The 16,016-nt window shown below is 35.0% G+C and overlaps 1 protein-coding gene across 1 annotated transcript in view; it reads right to left on the bottom strand.

Annotated features, from left to right (window-relative positions):
- Positions 1-16,016, bottom strand: part of LOC145691907 (uncharacterized) — a 117,568-nt gene that overhangs the window by 13,646 nt on the left and 87,906 nt on the right. The window contains exons 8-9 of the mRNA XM_081767212.1: positions 2,849-2,992; positions 550-707 (exon numbers count right to left, since the gene is read on the bottom strand). Of these exons, the coding sequence (XP_081623338.1) occupies positions 550-707; positions 2,849-2,992 (302 nt within the window). The remainder of the gene's footprint in view (positions 1-549; positions 708-2,848; positions 2,993-16,016) is intronic.

Below are 16,016 nucleotides of genomic sequence, written 5' to 3'. Positions count from 1 at the left end.
AATGATGGATGTAAGTCATATCCTTGCTGTATAATATGAATAAGTTAATTAGAAAAGATCAACACTTTATACATTGAATTTTGTCTACTTTTCCAATACGATCAAAATGCTTTTTTTTTCCCTGAGTTCTGATTTTTCTCTCTCTGAAATGTAGTTCGGTAATAGTCACATCATGTTGAAATTTTGAAAACAATTGAAATCAAATTTCCATGTATTACAAATGTATGTATGGCATCTAGACACAAAGTGTCAGAAAATAGAACACTTTAGAAATTGAACCAGTTGCTATTACCAGGTCTTATAGACTGAATATTATAGGTTCCCTAACACCATGAAGCAATCAGCAAAGAGCGTGAATTATAAGATGGCAAACTACGTTCTTAAAGCCAGAAATAATGGCGCAATAGTGATGAAGAGTTAGCATATCGCAACACCTCATCATTCAATAAAAGCGGTTGGAAAGCTGTGACCAAGAAATGCACTTTTAGTTTTAGTAGAGATCATATAGATTATTGTGCCTACGTAAATTCTAAAATTAAACATACTTACTGGAATTTCGTCCATGTACTAAGAATGCCATTGTAAAAGTAGGATGTCTCATTGCTTGGGAAGGCTAAGCTTATGCTGGTGTTCGTATTGTTTACCGTAGCATATACAAATCCATCGTATGCGACACCTCTTATCCTTGTTATATACATGTATTGGACCTAAGGAAGATAATTCTTCAATGAAAAGAATAATTTTTCAGTTTCAATCAAATCAATGATTTTTTTTCCTTATCATTAATCCTAAGAGTTCTGAAATCATAATAATACAAATGTCTTATTCTTACGTTAGTTAATCGGTTACCCTAACTTTTTCACATAATTCTGTGAAGTGCAATTTTTGATTGTGTTTTTAAGAAATATCATCATTACAAGCGCTCTTCCATAGCTCGCATGACTTTGTTTCCAATCGAAACATATTTCCTCGCTTCTAGTAAACGCTACTCGCTCTTTACTTTTATTCATCAATTGCAATCTTCTCCTTCTCCTCCTTTATTTGCCACCAGTGATGTATTGCTAGAATTCTTGGTAGATATACGCTCGATCGTTTTCAAAAATAAAATGTACGCTTACACTTTAATCCCTGAATTAAAGTGAGTATATGCTGAACTATAAAAACGTTAGGCGGTTATACGCAGTATACCTTCCATTACATCAATGCCAGTCACCATATCTATTATTAACATATCCCTTAGACATTTCGTTATGAAATAGTGACCAAACTAGCTTATTTTCTTCTTTTCAAATCCTTTCAAAGCTGTTTATCTCTCAGCCACTTTCGATAACATTTCCTCATTGGTGAATAGTGCTAGTTTGAAGATGAGCAGTGTACTTACCAACAGAATTGTTCAAGCAGTGACGAGGCAAAAGGGGTAGCAAGCAGACTGTCAACACTACCCCATAGCATCGTCTGCCCTTTTCCAGCGATCACCCTTCAGATATGATGTATTGTAAAGTAAGTGAAATGACATAAACTATTTTCGGTATAGAAAATACAGCTGCTACCCAAAATTTTGTTTGCCCCCTCCACTTACATTTGAAATAAATCAATATTGGCTAAGTCCGAGTTTGATCTCTGGCGAGGACCGAGATTTATTTTTCCATTCTATCTTCGTCCAAATTCGACTTAGAAGTTCACCCAAGCTTTGTCTAATGATTAATGGGGAAAACATGACGGTTGAGACATCCGGAGTGTGGTTCTGATCACATCACCTCTATGTACCTAAGCCATGGAAATATGTAACCTTAATACTATTGGCTCTAATCTTACCGAATTTAGAATGTGTTGTTTTCTTCATTGGTTTCTCATTGAACCCAACCTGTTTTCACTATTGTTTTCTGTATCCACATTTCGATCTCCAGTTTTTTCTTAAATTCTCTTTTGTGATGTCCACATTAATGCGTTGCAAAATACAATAGTTCACGCGACAAAATTCTCCGACTCATAAAGTGCTACGCTTCTCATTTTTATATACAATTTAGTATAATTTAATTTGCAAGATATAAACAAGTAGCAGTTTCACGCGTACACCATGTAAAGGAGTTTAATTTGTATAGCGTGATATGTTTTCAACTTACATTAAAACCGGAAGTTCTAGTAGATTTGTATCAGTTGCGGTTTTAGTACAAAGATTAGACAAGAGATGGAATATATTTTTGGTATGCTTAATACTTTGTAGAAAACTATCTTGTGGAATCTATGATCGTTTTTACTCTATATCGACCAATATCAAAAAAGGAAGTGGTTGATTTCTACCACTTCCGGTTTGAATATAGAGTTAAATAGTATCTGGTCGTAGGATGCTAAATCTATTTCAAAAAACCATTTCTCGCTATCGCTTATCGTTTTTACTTTATGTAGGTAAATATTGAAACCGGTAGTTGAATTGGATTTCTACCAATTTCTGTTTTAGTAGAGTAATATGAGTGGAGTCGTTATCTTTGCTTGAATCACTGAACCGATTTCATAAGCCACTTCTTTCTATCTATTACATTTTTTTTACCCTATAGTGACCAACGTAAAGATCGGAAATGGGTAATTTCTCCACCTCCATCAACAAACTCGATTCCCAACTTCGACCTTCTATATTCTGCTCAAAATTCATAATGATTCAATAAGTAATGTTTGATTTGTTTATCTCCTAGGTAGACGAACGGACACACGAACAGAGTAGATATGCATATAACGGAGGTTTGGTAAACCAGACTCCTTAAAAACTAATACTAGTTACTTTAATCCTATTTTAGTTTTGTTTAAGTATCATTGTAACCGAAACCTCCATTTTGCAACTAGCATTACCAACCTGTAGTTTAGGGAAACTGACGAGAAAATCTAATAAATACGTGTTCTGGGTTTCACGATATCGAACAGTGACATCACTTGATCTTACTATGTTGTCCACTCCATAAACAAAACCACTTCTCATAAGATAATCAGCAATCACAGTCTGGAAAAACAAAAGAAAAATTCAATATACTCGATCAGTGATTTTTTAAAGATTGAAATTAGGAATTATGTTCAAACACATTATTTGCAGTAAAACGGATTGCTTACAAATATCCTGCCTGAAAGTTACTTGCGATTGGCCTTGTCACAGTACACAGGAGATTTTGAAATCCCAACTGATACATGAAAGGCAAATTCTCAGTAACGTTTTGGAACTACGAGTTAGAATAAAAAGTAACTTTATGAAAATTATCTTCAGATTGCCGCAAGGCAAAGACTTATAAGTGTAGTAGAACTTGAAAAATAAATAGTAATATCTACAATGTGATACTACAAAATAGCCTTTCCCAGAAAGAAACAAACATTAAATCAGTTTTAAAGACAATTTAAAGAGCATCAACGGACGATGTTAGAAATGAAAATTAAAAGCTTACATTAAAAAAACATTTTTAACACTCTTTTTAATAAAGTTCTTTCCCACATAGCTAAGATATAAATAATACACATAGACACAAAAGACGAAAAATAGATAAAATCTTAATCCACAAGTTAACTTACAATCTGACGTATCTTAGGTGATGGCTCCCTGATAGCAAACTAATTCGAAAGCTTTCTCTATTATACTACCGAAATTTATAATTGGCTAATGTTTAGAAAATCTATGTCAACAATGACTAACAACAAACTCTAATTATGTTTATTAACAAGTAATTAAATTTTACTCCTTTCTACCCTTATCATACACACACACACACACACACACACACACACACACACACATACATATATATATATATATATATATATATATATATATATATATATATATATGTTTAACGTAACATTTGTCTGTCACATGATGGCGGATCAAGTCACACCACTAAAAATTTTTATCGTTATAAACTAAGGGAAAGAAATTTACCTAGTGCATTAATTTTTATATACAAGAATTAAGATTTACTAACTTTCGTCCTTTTAGCTTGAAGAGATAAAATTGTAAATAATACTGATGTGATTTCCTTTAAGAGCCACCATTATTATCAAGCAGTAATTCTTGTTTATTATAATCAAAATTTACATGAGACTTGACATTAGGAAACAATAAGCATTGCTAATGTTTCAAATTTTACTAAGAGTAAAAGCACTTGCCATTTATAAAAGAAACGTGTTCTTTATGTTTCTGTGTTTGTTAATGATTTTTCTTTAACATGTGCAATGCAACTGCAAAAAAATACAAAAAGCATATGTGTATTGATTTTCTTATTAAAATCGTGTAACAATTGTATCTCAGTGTAAATATAACGTTTAAGCGATGATTTCTTAATATTTTACTCTAAATATTAAGAAAGGGCTGACACAAGTAGTAACTCATTACTCATTTCTGTTGATTTTCACATGAGAAGCAAAAGAGTTTTACAAGGATCTTACACTCATTAACGTTTTGTCATGAGTTCTTTAAACCCTAATTCTAAGTAATATGGATTAAAAAATGGCAATGTTAGAGACTTCTTCTGACATAGTGGATTATGTCTTTTTACAACTACTGAAATAATTAAATAATTTAGAGATACACCCTCATGTCAGATAATTATAATCTGCTTCTTCTTCATACGAGATTAGTATTAATATACTTACAAAGTTATAGTCATTTTTCAACTGTTAATGCAAGCATTTATCGAAATTTATGAATTTCTGACGTCCATTTCGTGCTTGATTATTCCTTTCTTAAGTTTTCAGTTATTTACTATATATATACATAGTTTTATATTTCATTATCTGGACGTTTTCAATAATGTCATACAGAGAAAATAACATAAACAGTAACATAGTACCGGTTTAAATTAAACAGTCTGATTGATAGAAAGTTAACGTGAATATAAGTACAGTTCTATTGACTAATATATTTATTTTATATTCTATTGCCTGGATATTTTTCACCATTGTTATATAGAAACAATGATGCAGTAATTAAATATAAAGTAACAAAGTACATGAAAGCTATAGAAATTATTAACCTGGCTGATAGAAGCTTAATACGGCGGTCGCACGAGGTCAATGATAGGGCACTTACCTCTGGGGTGTGGAGTCTCTGGTTCGATCCTAGCTCTGCCAAGTGAAATTAGAGGTGGACAAACACCGTGTGTATGGGTTTGCTCAAGGTTCTCCCATTTTCTCCCACTTTCGTTATTCCACTATATCATCATCACTGTCTCCCTTAGCCTTAGTACATAATCATAGGGTGGAAAGCTAAAAAAAAAAAAAAAATATATACTAAGTTTAATACACGTAATAAGTATTGGTTGTACATTACTGTTTCATAAGACTATGTGTTGGATACGAAAAGAAAGTATATTTTGAGTGCAAGAGATGAAACATATTTTTTTTCTGAAGATACAGTAAATTTCTTTCAATGCTCAATCATGACAACACTGTTCAATATAGTTGCTTGTAAAAGCTAACTATTCCGGATGACGGATGACAGGGTAGCTTTCATGACACATATACATAAAATCGTCATGTATTTCTTTCGCGATGTTCACAGATGTTTGGTTTCGTAGAGGAGGTAACTATGAAGCTACATCTTTAGTATTGAAGATCTTGACCACAGTTTTGTAATGTTGCAGTTGAAGATGACTTGTTTCGAAGTAGATTGTGTCCGGAGAATCCTTAAGCAATTTAATCTTTCTAATACATTTCCAGTTGAATCAGCAGTTTTGTGAAGTTGAAATAGTCGCATTTCCTCAGCAGCAGCAGCTGAAATTAAGGACATCTTTAGTTCTCATTGCATGCACTACATAAAGGTGGCTGTGTCTTGGTAGATGTATGGTTGGAATTATTTGAGAGAAAACATTTACTTCACCGGTGTGCTTTACTGCTTTTGTATTACATTGCGAAGTCAATCGCATTCGCTCTGACCATGTTGAATTTTGAAGAATCTCAGTGCAACTTCTACTATACCTTGGCCTTTTAAAATTATGTTGATCAAAGCTTGCAACCACTATTCTGTCATTGTTTTGGCTGATATAGTTCTCGCAATTTAAATATATAGTATTTTCTCCTTTCGTGTCAAGCGCAGTGACAATTATAAATCAGAAAACACACCTTGCAACTACGTAAAACCCATTACATTCTTTCATGCCATAAGTAGCAGTCACAATCTTTCGTGTGTAGATTGTATAGGCTATCTTTGATTTATTATAAACTAGATTCATTTTATATAATAACGAAGATTGATTTGAGATGGTTAAATCAATTACTTGCCTCAGATCAAATAGAAGAGCAAGAGGCATTCTTTTACTTCGTTCTTGAAGTTATTTGACTCTCTCTCTCTCTCTTTGCTATAATTTATTAGGATTTCCTTAGATTTAAGTTAGCTGATGCAAAGACCGCATTGACCTTACTTCAAACGATGAAATCCAAGTTTCGTTTCGTTGAAAACTCTTCTATATATCTGAAACGAAACATTTCGCAAAGGTGCATATTCAATGTACTCCCATGCGCAAAAAAAATTGCGCGTATACTGTAACTCAAGATTTTTCGCATTTATTCAATTTTCCTTACGTTTATGGGTAAAATTCAGTTATTAGTATGTGGAGATAATAGAAAGCAATCCATCTAAGAAGATATTTCCAAAAAATATAATAAAATAATAAAAATATAAGCAAAAAACAAAATTATGCTCGGTTTTGTGTATACTGGCAACGATGATTTCTAGGGATTTTTTCAGTAGCAGATCACAATTGCGGAGGGAATTCAGTAGGGGAATCGAGCAGTTGGATCAAGGAACTGGATATTGGACTAAAATGTTGCATTTATTGGTTAAAACCTAGTGTGTAGATTGCCTGCCAAATATAAATTAGCTTCTGTAACTAAGATGTCGTACGAAAATATAGAATTAAACAGAAAAACTCTTATCTTAAGGTTCGAAGCGATACGCACCATGGTTATGAAGATTATTTCTTAAGAAAAAAGAACAAACACAACGCAGCCTCTGTGGTTAGGTGGATAGAGTGGCGGACTCGTAGTTATTTTATTACTTTGACACCACATCGAATCCCATGCTATTCTTTTTTTTTTTTTTTTTTTTTTTTTACAAAACATAATTTTCATGTTAATAAGAACCGAAGCAATATACTAAGGACAACTTATTGATATCCAGGATTACAGTATTATTGGTAATAGCTATTGTTTTCAGTTCATGTTGTTGTATAGCTTCTCTCACCCTGTTTTCTTGGGAAAATAACAATTTTGTCTCCAACAAAATGTAAAGGATATATACGGACAGAAAAAGACATCTTAGTATCAAACGTGATTTATCGTGATGAAATGGACTAGTTTGCCATTATTAAAAAAAAAAAAAAAAACTAAAGTAAATTACTGAAGTTCACTTCCCTTTAGCTTTTAGCTAAAACAGTATTTTTTTCTTTATAATACTATACTTTATGAGGCAAGGTGTGTGATCATACCCACAAATTTAGCTAGGGAGTGAAAGATAATCGTTTATACAAACATTTTACAGGTTTAGGTGCGTGAAACACCAATACACCATGGTCTCGCTTATCCGACCATCCTTTGTTACACATACCGTATGATCCGATATATCATTGTAGAAAGCACCAATCGGCAAGAAGAACTGCAAGTTGTGGTCTTAATATATTTTTCATGCTCTGGAGTATATCGCCTAGCGCGCCCGTCTACACGTTGACTCATACATCTATCATTCAGTGCAGACACGTATCCAGGTTTTCTATTCGGAGGGGGCCCAACACGAATCCTCGTAAGCACGTAATTCTAATGTTTTAAAAATATCAATAATAATAATAATAATAATAATAATAATAATAATAATAATAATAATAATAATAATAATAATAATAATAATGCAACAGTTCTGTATTTCTCTTAAACTTTTTCCTACTTCTCATTTATAAACCGGTTTACTTTGGAAACTGCATTATAGCACAAACAAAATGAAACATATTTTCGAGAGAAATGTAACTAAAGAAAACTGTCTGCTACGTATATCACATAACAAAAATAGCAAGAAGACATTGAGTGTATCGTTCTAATATATTAAAGTTAAAAACAGAACGGAAACAAAATGTTAATCCTATTTAATTCCTGTTCTTTAATTCCAAATGGTATAATGGCATTATGGTATGTTCTTAGAATTATAACAAGACAACAGCACATTGCCCAAAGTTTGGACACTGACTATTAGTAAACTGATATAAAAGAATCTCAAAAGGGTAAAAGCATGTTTATTAAAAAGTGCTTGAGTTTCGGAGGGGGACAGCCCTCAGGCCCTCACGCTGGATACGTCCCTGATTCAGTGCAGTGCAGTTATTTGTTATAAAACATTATTATTAGATGTGTAATATGTAAAATTATATCATAAGTTTTACTTTTAATAGGTCTTTTCTTAACACATCCAAATTATCCAGCGTTCTGCCTGCCTGTTTATGTCGGATAAGCGAAATTCTACTGTATTTCCAAAGCTAGCATATACATGAACTAGAATTGTATTGTCCTAGAACAGACAATAGTGTGAAATGCTTATATTAAAAGGCTGGAATAAAAAAGCGTAAGTACTGTTTTGGTAGCGTGAGAACAAATTATAAACAATTCAATATATTTCCTAGGTATTAGATTATCATCTTGTATGTCGATGTGCATTCTCTTTTAAACATAGTTTTAAAAGTCATACCATTCGCAATATTTCTAAGGAAATCGAAAGAAAAACTCCTATATGCGTCTTGTGGCAAAGCGGCTTAAGTGCATGGTCTGAAACCGATTCCCACGTTAAGGTATAGATAAAGTTCCCATATTTCAAAAATGCAAATTCGGGATGCTACTAAATTACGGGAGTCTTTGAAATGCTTAAAATGAAAACAAGTGTTAAATACTCATTTACGTTCCTCCATTAGATAGAGTTGTTCAAGTATTACGTTATCACATTTTTATTCATGTCACTAGACCTTCTCCCTAGTTAAGCAAATGTAAGAGATGATTTACTCCCTCCCCTTGGTAAGCACAAGTGTTTTTTTCCCCTTAAGATCTGTTGTGTTTCGTGAAATAGCAGCTTCTTGATTACTTAACTATCTAAATGAATGTTTTCACTTAGAGCCGTCCCGTCGATTCGCATTTCCTAGGACTAAAGTAAATTAAGGGTCAATAATGAAGATGAGACTTCCATATCAAACATGAAGAGACATGTGGATCGGAGATCTTTCTTTGTTCCAACTTTGATTTTTTCAAATCCATGATGGAAAATTATATTATGAGTACAGTTTTTGAAATGAATAGTATACAATCGGAAAAATATCTTACAAAACGATGGTTTATTGCAAAATACTTTGACTCAAAGAATAAATTACAAGTAATAAACTTGTTACTTTTCCTCAAGAATCTAAGTCTTGAATGAGACAGAGGCTCTCGGGCGTAGTGCTTGGAACGATTGCCTCACTTGTTCTACCTTACCGTGGGGCAGCCTTGATTCGACTTGATCCTAAACGGATTATTCAGAAGTCGAAGTCGGAAGATTTTCCCCATTTTTCCTAAACACTCTTGGTCGATTACAATCTGCCTCACTTCTGAGGGGACAAAACCACGCCGTAAGGGTTGGTGGACCACCTATAGGCAACTAGCGACGGGACACCAACGAAGCACAACATTATTCCCCCAAAATACGTTAAATCGCCTATATGTGTAATTTGTTTACATTAAGGTGAGTATAATTTTTTTAAATAAAGAAAGTAAAAAAAAATATTGCCCCGAGCTGGGCGCGAACCACCAACCTTAGGATTACTAGTTGCGTGCTCTTCCGAATTCGTCACGGAGGCGATGAAAAAACACAGCTTATACAGTGATAAATCGTTGAAAACTTTTTAGTATTTCTAATCAGAGTGCTCGTTTAAGCGTGTATATTAGACGATAACTGTTTGGAATCAGATCAAATGCACTCGCCATGTAATTTTATAACAAAATGGCAAGCGTCTATTTACTTTTTTCATAGTTTACTTGCTAGTGATCGGCGACAGTTGCCATCTAAATTCATACAATTATATGCACCAATCTCAAGATTTTTCACTTCATGATGCAAAGGCAGGAGTTACTCTTGACCCCCTCGTCAGGGAAAAATAATATATGATAATAACCGCATGCACATGACTGGCGATAGTTCATGTTGGTCCCTTCGCGATTGTCCGCGACAAATCAAAGGAGCGCGGACCAAAATGAAGTCCTCGCTGTTACGTGGTGGTAACTTCAATACCCCCTACTCTAGATATCTGCTTCGACTCGACGAATCCCTGCTACTAGTGGCACAATAGCGGCAATCCTTGGACTCGTCGCTATATCGACGACCGCCATTTACCGGCAAGTGGGCCACTAGGTGTTGGCGAAGTTTACGGCATGGGGAAGATAATAAACAAACAAACTAATAAATAAATCTAAAGCCTTATTAAAAAAAAGTTTTCCCAAAATTTACATCTAGCAAAATCATTTGTTGGTGTTCCAGAACTGTAAATTCACCTTTATTCATAGTTTACTTCTATCGTTGTTTTGATATGAGAATGTTATGTCTGAAACTGTAACACAGGTTATTAATACTTTTTCTTGCTTTAGTCAGATTTAGCAGTTTTACTTAACAGTCAGTCAATTTGGATCTGTGATTTCAGAGTTTTAGAGATTACCTTAAATTTTCACTTGATATCACTTGGAAAACATCACTTGATGGTTTTCATTAGGTAATGTCTCTGTCACTTCCAGTATATTTCAAACAATCAACTATTTACAGTGTCTTACTTCATTAATCAAAACTACATTTAATATTCGACAATTGTGTGCATCTTTTTCTTATATCTGTCCCTCTCTGAGTTAACTTTTCTAAAATGAAAAAAGAATAACTCAGGAATTATTCAAATTAAGTTTGTGCTTCTTAATCTGTTTCTTCAAGTAACATTTGTAGAGAATGAGGTGTGGTGCAGTGGAAAGATGTGAGCTTTTCAAAATAAAGGTCAATGGTTCGAATCCACTCGTGGAAATTTTTAATTTTTTTTTACTTAACATTATTTAGAATAACGGATTCATGTAATTTGTGTTTTAATTTACCATTTTGGAATTTAAAATGTAGCCCTTAAAAGGGCTGATTAATTGTTCCAAAGAGTTCAGTAGGAAGTCCAACGCCCTTCTGCATCAATTACGGCTTGAAGCCGTCGTGGCATGCTTTCTATAAGCCTTCTGATATAATTGTGGCTTTCTGCTAAGTCTTCCCAAGCCTTCTCTACTAATTCCCACAAACTGTCTTGTGTGGTTGGAGGCGGTGAGGGCCACGTATCTCTCATTATTCTCTTGACCTCAGACCACACGTTCTCAATTGGATTCATATCAGCCCCTCTGGGAGGCCACTCTAAGACGTCAAGGTGTGCTTCACCAGAAAGCCATCCTTGAACCAATCGAGACATGTGGATCGGAGATCTATCATGTTGGAAATGGATTACTCCATCTGGATAGAGGAAGCGAACAGCTGGCAGCATTACGTCCTGAAGGATATGTAAATACTGCGCAGCTGTTAATCTCCCCTCTACCCGATGAAGTAACCCAAGTCCATGAGAGGAGACGAATCCCCAAGCGGACACAGATACCCTACCAGAGAATCTTCTTTGATAAATGTATCGTGAGTCATATCTCGTTCCGTTTGGACGGTACACAACAACGGGGCCATCATTTGAAGAATAAAATGTGCACTCGTCACTGAAGATTACATCCTTCCAGTCACGATTCACATTTTCTTGAGCAAATGCAAGACGCCGTTGAACGTGTCCTTCCGACAGGAACTCTTTGACTGCAGCCCTCCTCGCAAAGAGATTAGCAGCCCTCAGCCGCCTCCGTGCGGTATCGCGAGACGCAGAGAAACTTGCTGCTTGTCTCAATTGCCTGGAAGTGAGGAATGGTCTTTCTATTGCAGTCCTCACAAGCGTCTGATCTTCTTCAGGAGAGGTAATACGCTTTCTCCCACTTCCAGGACGGCGTTCAGTTTCTCCTGTCTCTCGATACCGTTGTACCCAAAATTGAGCAGTTCGTGGGGAAATCCCACATATTTCAGCGGCTTGCTTTGCACTATAACCTTCTTGAACTAAAACAAGAACTTGGCTTTTCGAGCTCAGTTTCTCAGCCATTGCACCGATATAATGACTTTTCGAATGGTTTACTTTATACGCATAGTCGCTACCAATACAACGCTATAAAACCTTGACAATGGTTTGACCTTTAGTCTTTCAACTAGGATAAGACTGTTTGTTAGTTAACATGTTACGTGAGTTGTAGTCTCACAAAGACAGACTGTTGCTGTGTCTTCTCTCTCTTTTTTTCTGTGTGAGTGCCTGTGTGAGGGTCTAATACATACACACACGAAAACAAACTCTCTACATAGATTAAAACTGAGCATTTTCTATTTTTTTCTTTTCTGTGCTGAAATAAAAGTGTTCTTTAGAAAACCTAGAAATGGAGACCGTATACTATATAACGTTGCTTAGGGCCTGGTATGTAGCTTATCATTTGACAGTTTCACACTTTCATCGTATATTGAAAGCAATAGAGACTAAGTCCTTCTACACCTACATGAGAAGGAAACAAATTCTTTTTAATTCGTGAATTATGCAAACGCACTAAGCCCAGAATTTTTAATTTATTTAAGATTATTATTATTATTATTATTATTATTATTATTATTATTATTATTATTATTGACTTAGGTTTTCCAAAAATAGGAACTTAAACCAGGAGTGAATCTGTCCTTGGGTGATTACAACTAGCCTACAAGCCAAATATCATTGGAAAGCTTAAAAGAAAGTATAAGCAATATTTCACGAAAACCCGGTACTTTTTAACAAATGTGTTCGTTATCAAGTTTTCATAAAGTACTCTCTCTCTCGTATAAATAATTTCGGAGGGGTCGCGGTGGCTTAATGATAGAGCGTTCACCTCTGGTGCATGGAGTCCTTGGCTCCATCCTAACATTTTACAAGTGAACTTTGTGGTGGACAAACACCGTGTGCGTGGGTATCGTCGGGATTCTCCAGTTTTCTTCCACTTTCTTCATTCCACCATTTCATTTATTTCTCATCATCACCGTCTTCTTTAGCCTAGCCGGCCGGCATTATCGTGGGACGTAAAACTTAAAGATTTCATTTCAAATAATTTCAACCCCCAACAATTGCAGGAAGTATGTAATTTCGAATAAAACAAACTACTCTATAAAATTTTGAATATGATTATTTTTTATACCATTCTCGCGAACCTTATTTCTAAATCTAAGTGTAAGACGACTATATTCACTCTCTTATTATTATAGATGCATTTCAAGTGAAGCAGCTGAAGTAGTGGGAAAATTAGAGAGCCATACCGTATATTCCAGTGTGCCACAGTCAGTATAACGCGGCACACTGGTGTGCCCAGCAAAGTGAACGGTGTAGCGCCAATTTTTTCCTATTATTTACAAGAATATTTGTCGAATTTCTTTTATTATTATTATCAACGATTCTTTCACGGATCAGCTGTCTGTATACAGTTACGCAGACACAAGTATCACAATGAGGGAATAAGTATAATTATTTACTTTAATAGTAATAAAGAAGCCTATTTTCTTGTATTTTCTACCGGGAATAACTGCATCCGGTCTAGAAAGCTAGAACTAACAACAAAGGGACCCGATGTGCTGACCACACGCTACTCCAAATTCGTGAGTGCCACAAGTTCTCTTCTACGGTCTGGCACAATATGGGCTGTTGCGTTCAGAGAGTGAATGAGAGAGGGAGAGAGAGAAATAACTTAAGTCCATTGCACTTACATGCGTTAATAAATGTTAACTTATGTTTAAAAATCATGTAAATGATCGTTTCGTTTTCTGTTTATTATTATTATTATTATTATCATTATTATTATTATTATTATTATTATTATTATTATTATTATTATTATTATTATTATTATTATTATTATTATTATACATTTCTTAACACGTTGACTGCCACGTGTATGGAATTCCTTACACATGGCTCTCCCGTGCAGTGCCGCGTGTGTGATTTTGCATACACAAATAATATATTCCAAGTTCGTTGTGTTCGTTCTATAGTTGTGTATGTAATTAGATACATGTGGCATAGAAGGCAAAATTTAATGTCTACGCCACGTATATGCAAAACCATACACAGAGAAAATTATGAACAAAGACATTTATAGGGCTAAAAAAAGGCGAAGACAAAGAATTACTGGCAGACTGCTGCCCGTGGTGCACAGGTGATAACGATCTATAGTTTTAAATTTAAACAGATAAGAGTTTTAATTAAGTCCGAATTTAACTTATAGTGTACACTGAGGAAGACTCAGGAGTTCTCTAGGATCGTTACAATATCGAACCTCGTGAAATGCACTGCAAACCTGTCCGCAAGCCCCCCGTAATGTTCAACAGATATTGTGTATTAATGCTCATTTCAGTGCAAACCTATATAGGCCTACGCACTTCAATACTCAACGAAGGTGCAGACTATTCATGAGTTGCAGTATTAAATTCTCTCACCCACTGTATTCTCCTAACATGTCTCCCAGCGATTACAACATTTTTTGGTATCTCAATCACTTCCTAGTAGGATAGCTTTACCTAGAGGCCACTGATTAACCTGGTATTGGATGTTTCACTTTCTTACTTATGGATTGATAGTCATTGGTTGGACTTTCACACGCAAATATCTAATATTAACAACGTTTCTTCTATAATTTCGTAATATTGTATTATTCATTAGCTTGGTTCGGCTTGTTTAAATACTTTTCTCTTTGCACCTACTTATTACCTATACTTTAACGTTGGATAAAAATACACTAGCTCTCACCGGGAATCAAATCCAGAATCAATGCACTTGAAGTATTTGGCCACAACAAGGCACATTTAAAAAGGAAGTTTCGATTTTGTTAGGAAATTTATGATTAGGTATACCATTTAAACACGCGTGTCAAGTTAGACCAACCATCAATACCAAAAAGACTGGAACAAATATCAGTATTATGGGCTATTTATGGGCTAATTAGTTGCTCTAATCCCAATTTTTGGGCTTCTACTGTTTAGCAGGAAATCGGATTCAAAGTTGGCGAGTCTAGCTTGATATCAAGCTAGAACCCCCATATGATTACAATGGTCCGATGGAAAAAATTCAAACATCAGAATTATGGGCTAATTAATTGCTCTAATCTCAATTTTTGGACTCCTTTTGTTTAGCGGAAAATCGGATTCAAAAATGGGCGAGTCTAGCTTGAAATCAAACTGGAACCCCCCATACGGTTACAGTGGTAAGTCCAAAAATGTTCAAACGCCAGAACTATGGGCTATTTATTATGGGCTCGGCTCTCAATTTTTATTATCGGCTCGGCTTTCAATTGCTCTATTCCCAATTTTTGGGCTCTCACTGTTTAGCGGGAAATCGGAATCAAAATGGGCGAGTCTAGCTTGACATCAAGTAAGAATCCCCCATACGGTTTCGGTTAGAATGGTTCGATTGGAAATTTTCAAACGCCAGAATTATGGGCTCTTTATGGGTTAATTAGTTGCTGTTATTCTATTTTTTTTTTTGGCTCCTAATGTTTAGCGGGAAATCGGAAACAAAACGGGCGAGTCTAGCTTGACATCAAGCTAGAACCCCCGATGCGGTATCAATGCTCCGATCCCCCCCAAAAAAAACTCAAACGCCGGAATTATGGGCTATTTTTGGGTTAATTGGTGCCCTAATTCCGAGTTTGGGGGCTGCTACCGTTTAGCAGGAGTTTTTCATCAAATTGTGGGATTTGGCTTAACTTCTAGCTATAAACCTAATGCTATAATGCTCCGATCAAATAATTAAAATGCCGGAATTATGGGCTATTTGTGTCCTAATTAGTCACTCTAATGTCGATTTTGGTTATTCTATCGTTCGCAAGAAATCTCATGCAAGATTGGTATTAATTTCTAGATAACGTGGGATTATAATTTCAAAGTT

Source organism: Thermobia domestica, chromosome 8 (genome assembly GCF_964235325.1).
Source record: "Thermobia domestica chromosome 8, izTheDome1.hap1.1, whole genome shotgun sequence".
Classification (NCBI taxonomy): domain Eukaryota; kingdom Metazoa; phylum Arthropoda; class Insecta; order Zygentoma; family Lepismatidae; genus Thermobia; species Thermobia domestica.
This window is presented reverse-complemented; position numbering and strand designations above follow the sequence as displayed.